General features: G+C 38.2%; 1 protein-coding gene across 2 annotated transcripts in view; it reads right to left on the bottom strand.

The window, feature by feature from the left end:
* The window catches only part of xrn2 (5'-3' exoribonuclease 2), a 309,462-nt gene extending 292,237 nt beyond the window's left edge, over nucleotides 1-17,225 (bottom strand). Inside the window, exons 1-8 of one of the 2 annotated variants that reach the window (XM_028797522.2) lie at nucleotides 17,003-17,225; nucleotides 16,382-16,509; nucleotides 16,187-16,298; nucleotides 15,825-15,936; nucleotides 9,789-9,847; nucleotides 9,397-9,486; nucleotides 7,619-7,691; nucleotides 7,285-7,335 (exon numbers count right to left, since the gene is read on the bottom strand). In XM_028797522.2, coding sequence (XP_028653355.1) covers nucleotides 7,285-7,335; nucleotides 7,619-7,691; nucleotides 9,397-9,486; nucleotides 9,789-9,847; nucleotides 15,825-15,936; nucleotides 16,187-16,298; nucleotides 16,382-16,509; nucleotides 17,003-17,077 — 700 coding nt within the window. In that variant the 5' untranslated portion in view covers nucleotides 17,078-17,225. The remainder of the gene's footprint in view (nucleotides 1-7,284; nucleotides 7,336-7,618; nucleotides 7,692-9,396; nucleotides 9,487-9,788; nucleotides 9,848-15,824; nucleotides 15,937-16,186; nucleotides 16,299-16,381; nucleotides 16,510-17,002) is intronic. The other variant, XM_028797523.2, reaches the window with a different exon arrangement.
* Between the last annotated feature and the right edge of the window lie 5,244 nt (nucleotides 17,226-22,469).

The following is a 22,469-nucleotide window of genomic DNA, read 5'->3' as shown; positions in this document are numbered from 1 at the left end:
AAAGAGATCAAGGTGTTGACTTGGCTTCCAAATTTCACAGATCTCAATCCGATCTAGTATCTGTGGGATGTGCTGGAGAAACAAGATGGTAGCACCATCTAGCCACTCAGATGGAATGTTTCTATTCAAATGTAAACCTTTTTTTTTTTTTTTTTTTTTTTTTAAATTTGGTCTTATTTCAAAGGAAAAAGCTGACACTCGAATGTAAAAGAAGATGTTTATTTAACCTGCACTAATATTGGCATCGAGTTACACCAGAAGTGGTACGAAAAGCTGCAGTATGTTGTAGAACTGTCTTTGCACTTCACTTCAAAATTATAAAAGAGGCCAATTGTGGAATTATTAGATTATTTTTTCCTCCAAAGTAAAACTTACAGCTAGACACCTTTTTTTGGCTCCACTGCTGTGGATAAGCCTTAAGTGGCCATTCCTGTCCAATCAGATCGCTAAGCCAATCCATTAATAAATTTTTCTCTTTTGTATAAAATGTATGTACTGTACATACTTGTAGATTCACAAAGAACCGAACAGGTGATTTTTTTGATTGATAGGCATATTTCTAGCGAGTATGATCACATATCAAACCCAAGCTGGTTAATCGGCACCGACAGTAACTCAGCAGTACTGTCAGCATTAGGCTGTGCATATGTCCAAACTCACCAAAGTGGTCCAATAACAACTACAAAGAATAGCGCATCAATTTGAAAACATTTAATTATAGATATTGCAAAAAGATGGACATTGCCCTACATCATTCTTCATTTTTTTTTTTTTTTTTTTTTTTTTTTTTAAACTTGCTAGTGGGACTGCAAAGCATGAAGCACTTACAGCAATGCTGCTTGGGTCACAGCTGTAGTACCCAGTTGTAGGCCGGCACTACATACAGCACATCACTTTCCACATTTTGTCATATTACAGCCTTATTCCAAAATAGATTAAATTCATTTTTTTCCTCAAAATTCTACACACAACACCCCATAATGACAACGTGAAAAAAAAAGTTTACATGACATTTTTGCAAATTTATTAAAAATAAAAAACATTGAGAAAGCACATGTACATAAGTATTCACAGCCTTTGCCATGAAGCTCAGAATTGAGCTCAGGTGCATCCTGTTTCCCCTGATCATCCTTGAGAGGCTTCTGCAGCTTAATTGGAGTCCACCTGTGGTAAATTCAGTTGATTGGACATGATTTGGAAAGGCACACACCTGTCTATATAAGGTCCCACAGTTGACAGTTCATGTCAGAGCACAAACCAAGCATGAAGTCAAAGAAATTGTCTGTAGACCTCCGAGACAGGATTGTCTCGAGGCACAAATCTGGGGAAGGTTACAGAAAAATTTCTGCTACTTTTGAAGGTCCCAGTGAGCACAGTGGCCTCCATCATCCGTAAGTGGAAGAAGTTCGAAACCACCAGGACTCTTCCTAGAGCTGGCCGGCCATCTAAACTGAGCGATCTGGGGAGAAGGGCCTTAATCAGGGAGGTGACCAAGAACCCAACGGTCACTCTGTCAGAGCTCCAGAGGTCCTCTGTGGAGAGAGGAGAACCTTCCAGAAGGACAACCATCTCTGCAGCAATCCACCAATCAGGCCTGTATAGTAGAGTGGCCAGGCAGAAGCCACTCCTTAGTAAAAGGCACATGGCAGCCCGCCTGGAGTTTGCCAAAAGGCACCTGAAGGACTCTCAGACCATGAGAAAGAAAACTCTCTGGTCTGAGAAGACAAAGATTGAACTCTTTGGTGTGAATGCCAGGCGTCACGTTTGGAGGAAACCAGGCACCGCTCATCACCAGGCCAATACCATCCCTACAGTGAAGCATGGTGGTGGCAGCATCATGCTGTGGGGATGTTTTTCAGCGGCAGGGACTAGGAGACTAGTCAGGATAAAGGGAAAGATGACTGCAGCAATGTACAGAGACATCCTGGATGAAAACCTGCTCCAGAGCGCTCTTCACCTCAGACTGGGGCGACGGTTCATCTTTCAGCAGGACAACGACCCTAAGCACACAGCCAAGATATCAAAAGGAGTGGCTTCAGGACAACTCTGTGAATGTCTTTGAGTGGCCCAGCCAGAGCCCAGACTTGAATCCGATTGTGCACCAACGTTTCCCATCCAACCCGATGGAGCTTGAGAGGTGCTGCAAAGAGGAATGGGCAAAACTGGCCAAGGATAGGTGTGCCAAGCTTGTGGCATCATATAGAAAAAGACTTGAGGCTGTAATTGCTGCCAAAGGTGCATCGACAAAGTATTGAGCAAAGGTTGTGAATACTTATGTACATGTGATTTCTCAGTTTTTTGGTTTTTTTTAATAAATTTGCAAAAGCCTCAAGTAAAGTTTTTTCGCGTTGTCATTATGGGGTGTTGTGTGTAGATTTCTGAGGAAAAAAATGAATTTAATCCATTTTGGAATAAGGCTGTAACATAAAATGTGGAAAAAGTGATGCGCTGTGAATACTTTCCGGATGCACTGTATATATTGTAATTCGTCTCTGGTGGACCGGAGGGGAAAGCACTTTTTAAGAGGGTACACGGCCCATCTGTAGGAAGATTTGAGTATATGTGGGGTAATCACGCCAAACAGGCTGTGCAATTTAAATGTAGGCATCTAGCCATCAGTTGAAGACTGAAAATAAGACTGCAGTACTGATGTTTCCTTTTTATAGGGTGCAGCTGCTTAGGATTTTGAAGGCTCTTATTTTTAAATAATAGTTGCCCAAGTACCACTAGGATTCTCATTTTATTTTTAATGTTGGTGATTATGGCCACAGCGGCAGCTAGCGCAAGAACAGTCATTATCTCCTTTTTGTACATCAGCTCATCATTGTTGCCAATTAGACCACCATAGTTATGTCACCAGCAAATCCGATGATGTGGTTTGAGCTAAACATATCAGCAAGTTGTGAAGTTGTAGTGCAGAAAGTAGTGATAAAAATGCACCCCCATGCAGTACCCCAGTGTTTAGTGTGATTGTGCTGTAGGAACTGGTTCTGTCATGATGTCAAGAATCCATTTGCAGAGGACAACAGTCGGGCCTTTGAAGTCAATAAACAGAATTCTGTTATAAGTGTCCCTTTTGTCAAAGTACAACGTCTTCAGCTAGCATGCACAAAGATGTGGGTCCTGTGCACTGCGAAGATTTCCCTTAATGTTCCACCTGAAAAGCTTTTTAAAACATTTCATGATAACTGGTGTGAGGCAGTACTGGACAACAGCAGTAGTACTGAAACACTTAAGGAAGATCTGTGAAGACATTCACCAATTAGTCTTAAATATTCTCTGCCTGGTTCAGCAGTTTTGCATGGACTGACCTTGGATAAAATTCTCCTCACTTCACCTGTGGACAGGCATATTAAACTTGTCATTCCCAGGAGTGGTGGTTTTCCTTGCAGGTTCATCATTCTGTGCATCACACCATACATGTGATTCAGCACATTAAGGATAAAGGCGTCATCTTTCCAGCTGTGGTGTGAGCTGGTAGTCTGCATGCCCTGTCTTATGTGCCATGCGTCTAAAGTCCAAGTAGTGGCAATGGATTTATAGTGCATGTCAACACTGCTTCTCTAACTGCAATGGACAGATCGATCCTTACTGCTCTGCAGGCTGTTTGGTTACAGTTGTTCAGACGTACACACATTTCCTCCATCAGCAAGAGCTTGTGGTTGGGTATGGCAGTAATGCTCTTTGAGACTGACATCACATATGCACTTACTAATTTAGCCAGTCAGAGACAAGGTGTACTCCTACAAGTCAGTGAAATCATAACAGTCACCCTGAACACATTTCAGTCTCAATGCTCCAAATAGTTCTGAAGTGCGGAGATGGATCCCTCTGTCCAAATTCTGCTTAAGCACTCCAAACCAGTTTTCACCGAGATCAGTGGACTGGAGCAGGGCATTAGTCTGACGAAGATATGGTGAGTGGGGAAGGGGCTTTGCATGTATTGCAGATATTATGTACACATGGTCTAGAACAGGGGTAGGCAACGTCGGTCCTGGAGTGCCACAGTATGTGCAGGTTTTTGTTCCAACCCAGTTCCTTAACGAGAACTCAATTATTGCTGATGAAGCACATATTGCTTAAGTGACATTGTAATGCTTCATTTTAGTGGTCTCGCTTGTTAAGGTTCTCCAACCTTAATTGCTTATTTCAATCTTAAACTGCTGCATTCAGTGTTTTAATTGCTCCTTATTAGCAATAAGATGTAAAACAGGGGTAGGCAATGTCGGTCCTGGTGAGCCGCAGTGGCTACAGGTTTTCATTCAACCCAATTGCTTAATTAGAAACCAATCATTGCCAATCTCAGACCTTATTTAATTTTATGGCTTGTTAGTCTGTGCAATGTAAGGCTTTTATATCTTAGATTTTTTTCCTTTCCAAGGATATCATCCAAATGATTTGAAGCCTAAAACAGATCATTTTCAGTCTGTCACATTTTTCTATTAAGTGTTTTATTAAATCAAACCGTGCATGATGAACACACACAGATGTAATTGGAAAAAAGCTAGCTGGAGAACTGCTGGCTGCTTTGTCTTTTACATCTTATTGCTAATAAGGAGCAATTAAAACACTGAATGCAGCAGTTTAAGATTGAAATAAGCAATTAAGGTTGGAGAACCTTAACAAGCGAGACCACTAAAATGAAGCATTAAAATGTCACTTAAGCAATATGTGCTTCATCAGCAATAATTGAGTTCTCGTTAAGGAACTGGGTTGGAACAAAAACCTGCACATACTGTGGCACTCCAGGACCGACGTTGCCTACCCCTGGTCTAGAATGTTCTTGTTGCAAAGCATACCGTGGATATAAAAAGTCTGTACACCCCTGCCAAAATCAAAGATTTTGTGTAATAAAAAATGAAACCAAGATAAATCCTGTCTGAATTCATTCCACCTGAATAGTAAAATTCCAATCTATACAAAGATGGTGAAAACAAATCAGAAACTGTTTAGTGAAGAAAAAAAAAAAAAAAAAAAGGCTGCATTTTTGTGCACATCCCCTAAATGAATACTTAGTTGAAGCACCTTTTGATTTTAATACAGCACTTTTGTGTAAGAGTCTAGCAGTTTGGTACATCTGGACTTGGCAATTATTGCTCACGCCTTCTTGTAAAGTATTTCCAGATCTGTCAAATTACGAGGTCAATGCTTTGTATACTTTTATGCACACCTGTTCTGATTGATACCATTTAATGAGGACATCCCGTTCAAAAGCCATGGTTAGTAAAGAGCTTTTAAAATATGAACTATGTTGCAACCAAGAGGATATCAGAAAAATCCAACAGTAACAGCCAAATGTTAAAGCACCTCAAATCAGAGCCATTTTAATTGATGTCAGGTGTATACCATCTACTATCTTTTTTTGTTCTTTATTTCGCCACATACAATTTCTTATATTAGGAATTGGTTAGTATTTGGAATGAGACTTACTGCAATTGGTTGATTCCACATCCTAGAGTGTGCACACTTCTGCAAACTGGTTTTATGAATTTATGCAAGAAATGTGGAATACGTTCTGAGCAGGATTTATATTGGTTTTTTTATTACACAATATCTGATTTTGGTAGGGATGTGCAGACTTTTTATATCAACTGTACATTGGTGGTAGAATTCAGTACCAAGTTCAAATTCTTGCACCCAGGTCACCAGCAACAATAAAAACACTGTCGCAGTACATAATTTGAAGGTTGCTGATGACTCTGCATAGTTCATTCAACACCTGGTTACCATTTGAATTAGACAGCTTGTACCCTGCTACTACAATTACAGCAGAGAAGTTTCTCAGCAGACAGAATTTGTACTTCACTGTTAGTCTCAAGCCACCGCTCACTGTTGGTGGAGTTATCAGTATGTCTAAAGTATTCCTTGGTAATGTAAACACACAAACCAGCCCTGCAGGGCTGAATAAGCGATTACCCATTAGGCTGAATAGGCAAATCTGGAGTATTGTCCTCTAGCCATGTTTCAGTAAAAACTGAAGTGCAGTATTCCCTCATTTCATGCCAATGAAACCAACTGTTTACATCCATCTCTCATGAAATAGCTTTCACTAAAAATAAATAACTAAAAATAAATACGCACTGCCATTGACTGAATCACATGGCTTGTGTGCTGCAATGACATTATAGCTGCATTATGAACAAACTTGCATTAGGAAAATTCACTTCACAAATTGTGTATAGGAACAGATTAGTTTTGTAAAGCATGGGGAGTTTGTAGATCTACACTAAGTATTCCAGCTGTCTGTGTGTAAAAGTTTAGTCGGGCAGAATCTTACGCTTATGAACTAATGCCCAGCTGTTATAGTACATGTATTCTAGTGTAAACTTTTTTTTTAAATTATACTCTTGATACCTTGGGATGGAGAGAAAGAAGGGTTCATATAAAAGGTTAAAAAAAAAAAAATCCATGCCATATAGTGATTGGAGCTTGCACCCTAGAAAGTAAGGCCATATATGGAAAGCAAGTAATCGAGCACTAACAGAAATGAGTGGAAATAATATTTATAAATGTAATAAAATGGGGATGGGGTGGAGGGGTTCTCCTGCCAAACCGGCTTCTTTGTAAAAACTGGTTAGTTAAAGAACTTTTGCATCTTTTGTTTCTTAAAAATCAAGGTCTATGGGAAAGAAGATTAAAATAAAATGCTCAAGTGGCTAAGAACATCATGGAAATATTCTGAAAGATTTCTTCAAATATGCATGCAAATTCACTTTTGAGACATTCAGACATTACATTTAGGTGTGCTATTGACAGTACCATTTTCTCAATGTGTTTTATGCTATATTTAATGCTACAACTATGGAATTCCAAAATGCAAATGGAAAAAAGAACTACAGGTTTCTGGCTGCTTCCATACACGACTTCAAATCAAAATCTTACTCATTACTAACGATAAGGGGCAAGCAAACTTATACTGTAACCACTTTTCTAAAAATAACTAGTTTGGGTAACATTTTTGCCAACAGGAAAAAAAATTAGCCTTTTCAATTAAAATCTTTTCTTAGTTAATACTATAAAGCTAAAACACAATTTTGTTAAAATGAATAGATCCAATTTAGACAATCCCAAATATTACCATGTAATAAAGTCAAGGATTTTATTAATTTAACCTTGATTTTTTTTTTTTTTTTTTTTAAATAAGGAAAAGCAAAGACATGCTTCATGCAAAATCAACAGGTTGTCATAAGTTATCAAGCGAAAGCAAAAAAAACACACCACACAGATGAACATACTATACACCGAGATAAAACCATCATTTTTTCTTTTTTTTTTTAAACTTACCATCTGCACCACACAGACAATGATGAGTATTCGGGTCATGATTTGGTTGAGCTGCCAAAAAGAAAAAAATGGAGAGAAAAGGCTCACAAGTGCATTAAAGTCATATTTACGTCAGCATCCCTTATCAGAAATTTCTCAAATAAGAGACAATACCCTCTATTTCATAACCAAAACCATTATACCCAAGTTTAGAGTCATTAGAGACAAGACTGGAGCTATCCCTGGAGCTCCAATCCACTTAGCAAACAAAATGAGGGAAGCCGAGTTTGTCTTAATTATTATTTAAAAAATAAATAAATAAATTAAAAAAATTTTTTAAAAAAAAACCACATACCTCGTTGTCTTCTAATATAATCCATAATTTTATGTTCACCCTCACCAGGCACACTTGCATCAGATAAAATAACCTAATTTATAAAAGAAAGAACTAAAATAAACATAATAGAAAAAAAGGGGTAGAGGGAATCTCACTAATGGAAAACACCTGGGAGGACAGTTTTGCTGATTACATTGAAGTGAAAAGAATTCATGGATTTCAACAATTACAGGATGAATATGATTAGACTGTTAAATACATAGTTATTGGCTAAATGCTAATAAAACGAAACACAAATGACAAACAAGCAAGGCTGTATTTTGTATTTATATTTTAAGGCATTTACACGTTCCCTGATTTCAGTTTATTCAACATTTTGCACAAGCATATAACAACTTTAGTCAGGTGTATTGGACTAGTTCTTTAACAGGACAATTGAGACCTTGGCAAGAGTTTAATTCATGCATTTATTTAATGAATGGCAGCACAGTGCATAACAATAAAGAAAAGGGGGGGGGGGGGGGGGGGGAGAAGACACCTACCCAAACATTTTCCACTTTTTCACTGCAATTTAGGTGAAGGGGATCAAGACCCTAAATCAGCACAAGTTACAAAATAGTAACCAATTCTAAACAAAACTACTAGTTGGTAACTGGATGCAGTCATTAGAAACACACACTTTCACTCTTATGTAGCAACTTTAAAAAGCCAATTAACTGGTGTTTTCTTGAGTATTTTATAGACTACTCTGGTTAACTATCAAATACCAGAAAATGGCCAGCAAATACAAAACCTCCACAAGACTGACTAGGCAAGCAGTAGAAGCACAGCATCTGTGGCAATCCAACTATCAATTTTAAAAGCAATACCTTAAAGGATTGTGTTGTCATTTTGATTGTTACGCCTTGCAGTCCGACCCCTCCAACCCCAAATGAAGTATACTAGCATCTAGTTTCTAGGTTCGAATGTCAGGCAGAAATATTTGAAACAAACTAAATTTAATAATTCTGTTATGATACATATTCTTGCAACAATAAAAGCTTACTAGTAAAACATCTTGACAAGCAGCCATCTTGACCTCCCTGGCCATCGGACCTTACTTTTATTCTATGTTAATTAGTATTCTTATTTTAATTCTTACTGTCTTTCTCCCCCCCGCCCCTCTTTCTTCATCATCATGTAAAGCACTTTGAGCTACATTTGTATGAAAAATGTGGCATATAAATAAATGTTTTTGTTATTACAACGCTTTAAAATCACCACTTTAAATAACCTTCTCAGTCAACATGCTGTGTTCCAACATTAATCTTACATAGCTGCTGGTATAACATGCAATGCATAAAACAATAAGATGCAATTAAAAATATTTGGGCTACCTTAAATAAAATATTGCTTCATTTGTAAAAAACCAAACAGATTGTGCAGACACTGATGACCATGCTTTTCCTGGTACGTCCACAAGTGCAGACCGGTATTTCTTTTTTGTTAAATGATGATATAAATAGTACATTCCCACTGTCCACCTCCAGAATAGTAAAACATGTCAGCCTGCCTCTTGCCTGCTTTTTTAACTTCACTTGCTGTTCTCACCACTCTGCCTGAGCCTGTCTGGCACAAAAGCACTCTCTTCTCTCTCACCCTTGTCACTGAAAGCTATCTACAAAAGGCACCATGTCAAAATACCCAGTATCCTAAAAATTAGGGAGAAAATGAATGCTGTAAACATTAATGCTTTAAATACACAATGAAAACACTCAGCACTAAGAAAACAGATAAGTAACACAATCATAACTTACCGTTATGTTTCTCCATCCAGGGTCATTGTTGAGACGATCAGCAACGTAGTACCTCAGACACTGTGCAAGATTATCCATGAATTCAGTTCCCTGAAATAAAAATAAATTTGAGCTAAATTCTGGAAAACAAATTTAAAAAGAAATTCCTACAGTATTTAAAAAAGGTTGCAACATGAATAAGTCATAAAAAATATCCAAGGATTACTACCAAGACCCAGTTTCCATTTCAGAAAAGAAACAAAAGGAGAAAAAGAAACTCATTCTACCAGAAGCAACTATTTACTTATAATAATGGGCATGGAATGGAGCTTGCCTCTTCTTTAATGGATGCATTTTTTTTTTTTTTTTTTTTAACATAGTCATTGTTTACATTAGATGAATAACACACATACCGGTGTAATACAGTTACTATCAAATCTCTCTTTTACTTCATCTGGCGGAAGATATCCACCTGAAAAAAAAAAAAAAATATTAAACTAGCATTACATCATAAACTTAAGTTTTATTTACAAAAACAGCAAGTATGTGGGGGTTATACAGGTGTAAGAAAAAGGGCAGTATGCAAAAAAAAAAAAATTAAGTCCTGGATTTTTTAAGTGTTTCTTATAATTGAGATATTATTGTAAAAAGGTAACAAAAAGGGCTCCAATACAGGAGAGGTAACTAGGTTAAAAAAAATAAATAAAAGTTTTGCCCTCAGTAAAGACAAGTGCAGTATTGTGTTTCGCTTGGTCCTTGTTGAAAATCAAGAAGCAAAACAGCATCTGAAATTAGTAGATTTCAACTAACAAGTTCTTTATACATTCTGCTCTGACTGGAAAAAGGTACTTAACTCTTATTGAATATTTTTCAGGCCCTTATAGATTTGACTTGAAGATTTAAATATCTTGAATTGTTTGCATTTGTTCACTTACAGACTATATCTAATGATGAGATATAAACCGATTGTCAATATGTACCGTATACAGTGGGTACGGAAAGTATTCAGACCCCCTTCAATTTTTCACTCTGTCATATTGCAGCCATTTGCTAAAATCATTTAAATTAATTTTTTCCCTCATTAATGTACACACAGCACCCCATATTGACAGACAAAAAAAAGAATTTTTGAAATTGTTGCAGATTTATTAAAAAAGAAAAACTGAAATATCACATGGTCCTAAGTATTCAGACCCTTTGCTCAGTATTTAGTAGAAGCACCCTTTTGAGCTAATACAGCCATGAGTCTTCTTGGGAAAGATGCAACAAGTTTTTCACACCTGGATTTGGGGATCCTCTGCCATTCCTCCTTGCAGATCCTCTCCAGTTCTGTCAGGTTGGATGGTAAACGTTGGTGGACAGCCATTTTTAGGTCTCTCCAGAGATGCTCAATTGGGTTTAAGTCAGGGCTGTGGCTGGGCCATTCAAGAACAGTCACAGAGTTGTTGTGAAGCCACTCCTTCGTTATTTTAGCTGTGTGCTTAGGGTCATTGTCTTGTTGGAAGGTAAACCTTCAGCCCAGTCTGAGGTGCTTAGCACTCTGGAGAAGGTTTTTGTCCAGGATATCCTTGTACTTGGCTGCATTCATCTTTCCCTCGATTGCAAGCAGTCGTCCTGTCCCTGCAGCTGAAAAACACCCCCACAGCATGATGCTACCACCGCCATGCTTCACTGTGGGGACTGTATTGGACAAGTGATGAGCAGTGCCTGGTTGTCTCCACACATACCTCAGTGACACATGACAGCCCGCATGGAGTTTGCTCAAAGACACCTGAAGGACTCAGATGGTGAGAAATAAGATTCTCTGGTCTGATGAGACCAAGATAGAACTTTTTGGCCTTAATTCTAAGCGGTAGTTTCTGGTATTTTATAATGTTGGTCGTTCAAGTTGAATGCGGAAAATTCACACTATTCGTCCAAGAGATTATGATATGTTAATGCCCACCCGAGAGAGTAACCACAGAGCACACAGCTTTTTTTTTTTTTTCCCCTATGTATTGTGCCTGCATGACCACACAGTAATACACAAACTATTCTGAAATGACATTTGCACCATTTTGTGTATCTCACACCCTTATACACCTTTATCGTAAGAGCATCCCTTATTAATAATGGAGCCTTTCATCAAAAGAAAATATGAAGCCGATTTTAAAATTAAAAGTCGTTGAAGTGACGAAAGAAATTGCTAAATGCGCTACTGCAACAAAACTCAATGCGTCTGAGAGACTGATGCAAGATTGGAGGAAGCAAGAAGATGTTTAAAAAAAAAAAAAAAAAAGTGTTGCATTTTTGAATGGGCGTATAAGTTGGGGTCTGATTTTACGATCGATTTTTTGGGTTTCAAGACCCGACTTATACACGAGTATATACGGTCATTTACAATTTAAACTATATATCAAAGTGTTTACTTGAACTTTTACCAACAGGTTAAAACAGGCTTTAAATAAGTATAAAGTATTTATTTAAACCTAAAAAAAAAAAAAAAATTTTTTCAAATCTACATTTTTTTTAAATGCCTAAAGGCTTTTCAGGTTTTCTTAAACTGAACCCTCTTGGGAGGGAAAAATCACCACCTAAAAAATACAAAACTGGGCCAAAGTAAACCTCTTGAAATTTATTTCAGACCAAATACTGATATTTTGAAGTATGCAATAAATTGTGAAAAGTCATAGCTACTTGGACTAAAACCTATAATTACTAGTTCATTTTAGATGCAATTCCATTTTCTTAACAAATAAAAGACTATATAGCCTATTAATTTTTTTCTTACTGCAAACAGGGCAAATTTAGCTTTGTCCAGCCACAAATAGGTAAATGAAGATTAGCACCAATATTCTGAAGGGGTTAATAAAAACAACCACCACCACACAACACAACTCTAAAGACTTACACAATCCCAGCCCAAAATTCACCTTAGTTATGAAAGCTAAAACTAGACTTCATAAACAAACATGAAACTGAAGCAGGTTTACAGTTGATTTTCCATTACCAATAAAAATGCTAAAGAGGAACAATTACATGTATATCACATATACTGAAGCAGTCAATTTGCATATAGAAAAATAGGGATTTTAAATACTGTGATGAAATTCAGTTGTTTTTGATCAGATCTAAAATACACACAATATTCACTTTTACATAAAATACAAATCCAAAACTATTTTCATAAAAGTTCTCCAAAGCACCTATTCTTTTACTTAATGTGAACTGCATTACACACCTGACTTCTACATTTATGCAACACAAATCCCCTCCCCCATTTTCTGTTGTTCAGAATTGGTCTACAAATTATGCCTATTGCATCAGTAACTGTGTTACCTTAGTTTCCCATTAAATATTTTTCTAGGCCATAACTACAAAAACGTGGTAATTAACAGATTAAAAAAATTGGTTGGAGTATTCTTTTAAACCATCAATGCCAAAATAAAATATCAAACAATTTCAAACCAGAATAAAAATCACAATCAACCATCAGTTTGAACGGTTATATTTAATTACAGAAAAAAAAAAAAAAAAACAACTTGTATTTCCCTGTATTTTCAGATATTGTTAAGGGGGAATTTAATGAGGCTCCTTTAACATGCACTAAACTGTTCTGCATCCCATTCTTCTATCATTTGAAGACTACTACTTCTTTCAGCTGCTGCCATTATGGGTTGCCACAGCGGATCACCTTCTTCCATATCTTTCTGTCCTCTGCATCTTGTTCTGTTAAACCCATCACCTGCATGTCCTCTCTCACCACATCCATAAACCTTCACTTAAGCCTTCCTCTTTTCCTCTTCCCTGGCAGCTCTATCCTTAGCATGCTTCTCCCAATATACCCAGCATCTCTCCTCTGCACATGTCCAAACCAACGCAATCTTGCCTCTCTGACTGTCTCCCAACCATTCAACTTGAGCGGACCCTCTAATATACTCATTTCTAATCCTATCCATCCATCACACCCAGTGCAAATCTTAGCATCTTTAACTCTGCTACCTCCAGCTCTGTCTCCTGCTTTCTGGTCAGTGCCACCATCTCCAACCCATAAAACAGCTGGTCTCACTACCGCCCTGTAGACCTTCTCCTTCACTCTTGCCGACACCCATCTGTTACAAAATTACTCCTAACACTCTTCTCCACCCATTCACCTCTCTTCCACAATCCCCATTACTCTGTACTGTTTATCCCAAGTATTTAAACTCATCCACCTTCACCAACTCTACTCCCTGCATCCTGACCATTCCACTGACCTCCCTCTAATTTACACACATGTATTCTGTCTTGTTCCTACGGACCTTCATTCCTCTCCTCTCTAGAGCATATCTCCACCTCTCCGGGGTCTCCTCAATCTGCTCCCTACAGATAAAAATGTCATCAGCAAACATCATAGTCCACGGGGACTCCTGTCTAATCTCATCTGTCAACCAGTCCATCACCATTGAAAATACAAAAAAGGGCTCAGAGCCGATCCCTGATGTAATCCCACCTCCACGTTGAATGCATCCGCATATACATATCCTGTACAACTCTTACGTACTTCTCTGCCACTCCCGACTTCCTCCTACAATACCACAGCTCCTCTCGAGGCACCCCGTCATATGCGTTCTCCAGGTCCACAGACACACAATGCAACTCCTTCTGGCCTTCTCTAAACTTCTCCACCAACATCCTCAGAGAAAACATTGCATCTGTAGTGCTCTTTCTTGGCATGAAACCATACTGCTGCTCACTAATCATCACCTCACTTCTTAGCCTAGCTTCCACTACTCTTTCCCATAACTTCATGCTGTGGCTCTCATCAATTTTATTCCCCTGTAGTTACTGCAGTCCTGCACATCCCCCTTATTCTTAAATATCTGCACCAGTACACTTCTCCACTCCTCAGGCATCCTCTCACTTTCCAAGATTCCAGTAAACAATCTGGTTAAAAACTTCACTGCCATCTCTCCCAAACACCCACATGCTTCCATCTGGACCAACGGCCTTTCCATTTTTCATCCTCTTCATTGCTGTCCTTACTTCCTCCTTGCTAATCTGTTGCACTTCCTGATTCACTAACTCCACATCATCCAACCTCTTCTCTCGTTCTCTTCATTCATTAGCCTCTCAAAGTACTCTTTCCATCTGCTCAACACACTCTCTTCGCTTGTAAGTACGTTTCCATGTTTATCCTTTATCACCCTAACCTGCCGCACATCTTTCCCAGCTTGGTCCCTCTGTCTAGCCAATCAGTACAGGTCTTTTTCTCCCTCCTTACTATCGAACCTCTCATACAACTCATCATACACCTTTTCTTTAGCCTTCACCACCTCTCTTCACCTTATGCCTTATCTCTTTGTACTCGTCTACTTTCTGCATCTCTCCAACTATCCCACTTCTTTGCCATCCTCTTCCTCTGTATACTCTCCTGTATATCCTCCCTAAACTCAACCTTGCAGTCTTCCTTTTTCAACTTCCATCATTTGATCCTTGGCACTGCTCTCACTCTCTTCCTCTTCTTGATCTCCAACATCATCCTACAGACCACCATCCTATGCTGCTTAACTACACTTTCCCCTGCCACCACTTTGCAGTCTTCAGTCTCTTTCAGATCAACTCTTCTGCATAGGCTGTAATCTACCTGTGTGCATCTTCCTCCACTCTTGTACGTAACCCTATGTTCCTCCCTCTTAAAATACGCATTCACCACAGCCATGTCCACCCTTTAGGCAAAATCCACTATCCTCCGACCTTCATTCCTCTCCTTGACATCATACCTACCCATCACCTCCTCATCTCCACTGTTCCATTCACCAACATGCCCACTGAAATCCGCTCCAATCACCACTTTCTGTCTCTTGGGTACACTGTTCATCACTTCAACTCACTCCAAAAATCTTCTCTCACCCATTGCACACCCAACTTGCGGTGCTTATGCACTAACAACATTCATCATCACATCTTCAATTTCCAGCTTCATAATCATTACTCTGCCGGATACTTTTCACCTCCAAAACACTCCTGACATACTGTCCTTTCAGAATAACTCCTACCCTATTTCTCCTCCCATCCACACCATGATAGAACAATTTGAATCCACCTACAATCCACCTGGCCTTACTCCCCTTCGATTTAGTCTCTTGCACACACATTATATCAACCCTTCTCTCCATCATATCTGCTAACTCTCTCCCCTTACCAGCCATACTGTCAACATTCAAAGTTCCTACCCTCAGTTCCACTCTTTACTTTCCTCCTCTCTTCCTGCCTCCAGACACATCTCCCCCCTCTTCTCCTTCAAAGACAAACTTGACTAAAAAGGCCATCATTAAGCAACCCCCAAAAAACACCACAGTCAACTTTGACAAAGCAGCTCAGATATATTTATATCTAAAGACTGGATTTGCCCATTTATTTCAGTATTTACATTTTGTAAATAACAAAAACCCAATTATTTTTTTTACTCCAACTACCATACTACACACCTCGTTGAAATATTTCCTCTCTGATGCGCGATTTCTCTTCTGTCAATTCCACGGCTTCCTTGGAGGCTCGAAACCGTCTAGATCTCTGTTGATTCATTTTGGCACGTGGAGCCTTAAAAGAGGTTATCACAAAGATATGGTGATTTGGGATGGAAACACAAACACCACCTACTTAAGTTTCAGAAATACTAGGCCTATACTACTTTGTCTTAAAAATGTATTGGGTTGATGAAGAAACAAGAAGAGTGACAACCAATAATTACAGTCAGAGGCACATAAAACAACGGAAGTCTGAAATTCTAAAGACTAACCAACTTTAAAAAGTTGACAATTACTTTGTTAAAATACATAAGTATACTTACAACTCCATCTATTGCCATATAAAGAACTCTTCGTGGACGAACAATATTGAACAAACGGTCAATATATTCAAAAATAGCAACCATCATTTCATCTTCATTCTTTGGCGCAGGTCTGCAAATAGCGAAAGTTTTACATTAATAGACTGAGCGAAGGAAATACGCTAGCAAAGAAGATAAAAAAAAAAGGATAATTACTTGTCTTCCGGATGAGTACAGGGGTGAATGATACCGTTCATATCCAAGTACAGGTTATCAAACTCCACCTCGTTTGGGTTTGGTCTACTTGTATCAGTTGGTACACGTATTCCATTGTATTCTTTAGGCTACGTTTGGAAGATAAATCAAAATTACTTATTATTTTTAGCTTTACAGCATTCCAGCTAATGTGGTCGTTCTTAAAGGAAAAAATTAATTCCAGAACAGGCCGCGTTTAGCAATCCGATGGAAACTGCTTTATGTCTAGATATAACTTCATGTACCACTGATGTCATCGAAATGTGTTTCATTCGGGAATTCATACTCTTAAACTTTATTTCAACTATGTGGGAAACATAAGCCTCTTTAACGTTACAACTTTAAACTAAAATAAAATAAATAAAAAGTTAAGCTTCTGCTGGAAACGCTAATGTTCCAATACTGTAGTAATATAAAACTGGGGGCAGTTTAGCACCGCGTCAAGGCCTCTCGCAAAAAATTACCTTTAAAATGTTATACCTTACGAAAATAACAATGTGTCTATAACAACAGATACACACATATACCGAGAGAAGATCACGTTTTAGCCTGAAACCTTCTCCAAAACAATTGCCTCATTACCTTTTCTTCAATGCAGTGCACAATAATCGACGCATACTTTCGACTTAACCATCGGAAAAATGCCGGCACTCCCATTTCAAAGATACCCTTAAGTTAAAATAAAACACAATTTTAAATAAAAAAAACAATCCTGTAGCTCATTAAAAACAGCGGCAACTGTTAGCTCTGAACACTCGACGAAGCGCGGAAACACTCTCACATGCAACGTGAGAGCCGTTTCCGGGTTAAAGTAGCGCGGTGTTTTGTGGGGAAACTGTTGAGAGGTGTGGCTATAAGTGCTTATTACGCCACTTAGTCTACTGGATGAGTTTGTACTTAGCGTGTGTAATGCGATGATATAACCAGTAAGTGCATTCTAATTTGAATGTCTTGTGATCACGCTGACAAATGTCCAATTACTTCTGACAGGATTCTATTGAACAGACACAACTGTTAGATCCACTGTTATCGTTAATAACACCTGCTATTTGATACACAGTTTTTGGCTTGTGCAGGGACGTGATATCAGGCACCAGCTTTAAAGAACGGCAAATCTGCGCAAAAAAGGAGAACTTTTAGGAAAAGGAGGACATACCAGAAGCGTTTCCACCAACGGTGGGGCAGTACTGAATAGCCTCAATGTGTGCTTTTCATGTTCACGTCTCCTAATTATCCCGTATAATTTATCTAGCTGAAATTTTTCAACACAATGGGTCACAGTTACAGTGCCATCAGTTAATCAGATGCATTAGAAATATTATGTAAGTAACAAGGTGCTTTTCTCTTTACAATTTTTTTTTCTAACCAAGAGCTAATATTATTAGTTCATTGGAGCTAACGAAATTCTGGAATTAAAATGGGTGGTCATGTTGCTCAGCCTAATGGTGGCTGTCACATATGAGTGTGGCACAGGTAGTGTGAATGACACATACTGACAGAGAGCTATCTGAAGTATATCAATAAAGGTTGGCCTGGACAAATTGAAGAGAATCTGAAGTTGTTCCATAAAAGGAGATTTGAGCTATCAGTTGTCAGGGATGTTTGTTGTGGGCCACCAGAGTGATAGTTCCAGCCAAGCTGAGAACAATAGTATTAAAAAAAGTCCTCACAGGGCATCAAGGCATAGTGAGAATGAAAGCACTCGCTCTGAAATATATTTGGTGGCCAAAGGCTGATTCTGTAGTGAAACAAATTTGCACTGAGTGTTAGAAGTTTATCTTGTGTCTCAAATAACCTCCCATTACAAGGCTGGGTTACCTGAGAAAATAGTAACAAACAATGAAAGTGCTTTTACACAAGCAGAGTTTCAAAATTTTGCAAAACAAAATTGAATTATATACTTGACCAGTACACCAGGACATCCAGCAAGCAATCATCTGGCAGAGCAATATGTACAAACATTTAAATTCAATATGAAGAATCTGCATTATACAGATCTCAGAATGAGGACAAAATTATACTTTTCCTCATGCAATATTGTACTAAACATAATTTCACTGGATAGTCACCTACAGATCTGTTTTTATGGAGACATATTCATACCAGACTTGATTTCCTTAAAACTGATGCCATGATGATTACTTTGCACAAGAAAGATCATTTGAAATAAATGATTCAGTGTATTTTAAAAATATCTCAGGAACAGGCCCACAGTGGATTCCAGGCATATACTGTAGATGTTACAGGATCATCTGAGTACTTATGTTAGTCCTGAAGCATGATCATAACAGACAAGTTCTCATTTTGATGGCAATCTCAGTGATCAGCATGAAGTGCCTAAGGAAGTTAATAACCCTGTTAATACTGTAGAGATCCTTGCGTCTGAACCAATAGGCCTGAGATGGTCCAAGAGGGTTGTGAGACCTCCAAATCACTATGAGCAATGAGGATGTTAAACTATTGTCTTAATGTTATTTTTAGGAAGTCATAGCACACTGGGGAAATTCCAAAGGACTGGAAAATGGCTAATAGTATCCCATTATACAGCATAAAAAGGGTGATCTGGCAGAAGCAAGCAGCTACAGACCAGTTAGTCTAACATGCATCACAAGTGAAATAATGTAAGGAATTATTAAGGAAAAGATTGAGCAAGACATAGCAAGAACAAGAGTTTTACTGAACAGTCAGCATGGATTCAGAAGAGGGAGGTTGTGTTTTACTAACATGCTGGAATTCTATGAGGAGGCAACAAAAAGGAATGATCAAAGTGGAGCATATGATATTATTTATCTGGACTTTCAGAAAGTATTAGATAAGCTGTCACATAAAAGGTTGGGCATCAAACTAAAAGTGGGAGTTCAGGGTGTTGTTTGTAGATGGATGCAAAATTGGCTCAGACACAGGAAGCAGAGGGTGATGGTGCGAGGAACCTCATCAGAACTGGCCGATGTTAAGAGTGGTGTTCCACAGGGGTCAGTGCTAGGGCTGCTGCTATTTTTAATATATATAAATGATTTGGTTAGGAATATAAGTAGCAAGCTGGTTAAGTTTGCAGATGATACCAGGATAAGTAGACTGGCAGACAATCAGGAATCCATTGAATCATTACAGAGGGACTTAGACAGCATACAGGCTTTTTGGCAGATGAAATATTATATAAGTAGACGCAAATTATTGCATGTAGCAAGTAAAAATGTTAGGTTTGAATACACAATGGGAGGTCTGAAACTGGAAAGTACACCTTATGAGAAGGATTTAGAAGTCATAGTGCACTCGACACTATCAACTGCCAGACAGTGTTGAGAAGCCATTAAGAAGGCTAACGGAATGCTAGGTTACATAGCACGATGTGTGGAGTACAAGTCCAAGGAGGTTCTGCTCAAGCTTTATAATGCACTGATGAGGCCTCATCTGGACTAATGTGTGTAGTTTTGGTCTCCAGGCTACAAAAAGGACATAGCAGCACTAGAAAAGGTCCAGAGAAGAGCGATTAGGGTGATTCCAGCATTACAGGGGATGTTTTAGCAAAGGAAGATTAAGAGGTAACATGATTAAAGTGTTTAAAATTATGAAGGGAATTAGTACAGTGGATCGAGACTGTTACTTTAAAATGAGTTCATCAAGAACATGAGGACAGACTTGGAAACTCGTTAAGGGTAAATTTCTCACAAACATTATGGAGTTTTTCTTTACACAGAGAGCCATAGACATATGGAATAAGCTACCAAGTAGTGTGGTAGACAATAGGACTTTAGGGACTTTTAAAAGTAGACTTTTGTTGGGCTGAATGAGTTCTCTTCTAGATTGTTCTAATGTTACTGAATTTTTATTATGGAGCAAAGTTTATCCTGAATGGGAGGGACATTTGATATTTATGTTAAAAAAAGCCTTAAATCACAATTATCTTAAAGGGGAAGGTAATATAGTGTACCAGTAACGGCGTACTACACGATAACGTGCAGTGAATACACTTGACTTGAGCTATTTCTCTGTACATTTATCATTCATTTGCTCAGAGGTTGATGCGCTTGCTGCTTCCTGAGCAGCGCTTCTTTTCTCCACCCTAGTGTCCCACTGCTTGTCTTCTTTCGTCGGCATCTTTTCGCGTTAAAACTGATTAAGTTAGTTTTTGTGTTGCAATTACTTAGTACGTTTTCTTTAATTCTTCACTTAAGATGGCACTTAAGCCTTCAATCTGCCTCAAGAATGATTAGCGAAGTTGGTAGGGAATGAGAATGGCACCCGTACGCATGCGCTGCACAGCTGCCCTGCTGCATGCTGCAGAGAGTTGACTCTACAATAAAATAAAATAAAAATAAAAGGAGTAATAAAACTCATCACCCCGAAAGCGGATAGTAGACGTCACATAGTATATGTGTACCAAATTTCAAGTCAATAGGTGAAACGGTTTGCAAGCTACAGGTGATTTAAAATCCTGCACAGACAAACGAACAGCCACGGTAGTGTATTATATAAGAAGATTGTTTAATGGAATTTTATTATGGAATTTGATCATGTGAATATTAACTGGAGGAAGGGGAGTATTTTCTGGGTTGGATATAATAAAGAAATTGGCTGAGTGGGGAACATGCATACTTGTTTCATTAATATGTTACAATAACCTTACATTGAGCACTACATATGTATCATACAACAGCAGCAAGCAAACTGAAGAAAACAGCTTCATATATGGGTTTTTACTTTGTTCAGTCAAGAATTTGTTTTCAAGTTTACCACCAGTCATATATTCACGGGGAAGGGGAATGCAGTATTATAGTACAGAATGTATTATTATTTTTTAATTTTAATATTTTGGCTTTGTGGCTGAATCGTGTTTTACTTGAAGTGATTACATAAAGTAAAAATAATTACAGTTTGCACATTTACCTGGCACATGCAGTGAATTAAACATTCTAAGCATTGTATGGAAAATAACAGGTGAAAGGAAATAATATAGTTAACTACGTACAGCATGGGTCACATAAAGCATCTATAGCTGTTAATGATGGTGTAGAAGAGATTGTAGCAAAATTCCATAGTAAATGACATCACCAATAGTGGAATTGTGTAAAGATGATTTAAGGTTGTTTCGTTCAAAGCTAAAAACATCAAAGCTGTAAATTAGTATTGCCTCATTATGCAGTGGGCTTGAATACATTTCTACCAATAACAGTAATTACCTTTACTCACTCAAAAGCACCATACTGTTCTCTATCACATTCTGAAAAACTTCCTCAATCAGCCATAGAAAAAAATCACACTTCATTCTGTTCCATCATGGCTTGGCACCATCAGTTTTTTTTATTTTTATTTCAGTGTTGTTTTTTTAACTTCAAAAAGCCCTTAACACTAATTGTTGACTGGTATTGTGAACTTAATGGCGATATGCATATGGATAACAGTGGATAGCCAGTGTTAGCCAGGCTATGTAGTGTAATCAGTTTATCTTACATTTATTTTCTCTGTCTGGCTGTCCAAATCTCGCTTCATAGATTATGTTAAATATATCATTGTAATAAAGTAATGTTAAGCAAAACAGCTGAGTTTACTTTTGAATATACTGTATTATGTTTCACATGTGAGTTTGGAATGGCATACTCTTAACTAAGCTATGGGAGGGTTCCAATGTTGCCAGTCATTCGGACCCAGGTGCCCACATTGCACTGGGCAAAACTCAGCTGCATCTTAACAAAGGCATCTGTCTTACTGTTAACACTGAATAAGTAACTGGTTTTCACAAACTGTGTCAATAAGTAGTTGGCTGGAAATGAATACGCACCTGCAAATACATAGCCAGCCAAATAAGTAGTTAATTTCAGCCTCCTATAAACTAGTGTGGTTAAGTTAATGAATATGCCTTTCAATGTACTGGGGTCCCATCACACTGAAATGGCTCCAGCCTTTTCATCAGTAATTCCAGCAATGGGTTCAGATCCCTTGCAACATTGAGCAGGTTCCGAAATATAAGGACTGGTGTCTCCTCAAGACAGTTTTATTTAAAAATAAGATCTGGACAACACCAGTGTATGCTACTTAATTCATCAAAGGG

This window comes from Erpetoichthys calabaricus, chromosome 3 (genome assembly GCF_900747795.2).
Source record: "Erpetoichthys calabaricus chromosome 3, fErpCal1.3, whole genome shotgun sequence".
NCBI lineage: Eukaryota > Metazoa > Chordata > Cladistia > Polypteriformes > Polypteridae > Erpetoichthys > Erpetoichthys calabaricus.
Note: the sequence above shows the minus strand (reverse complement) of the source record. Positions and strands in the feature narration are given on the sequence as shown.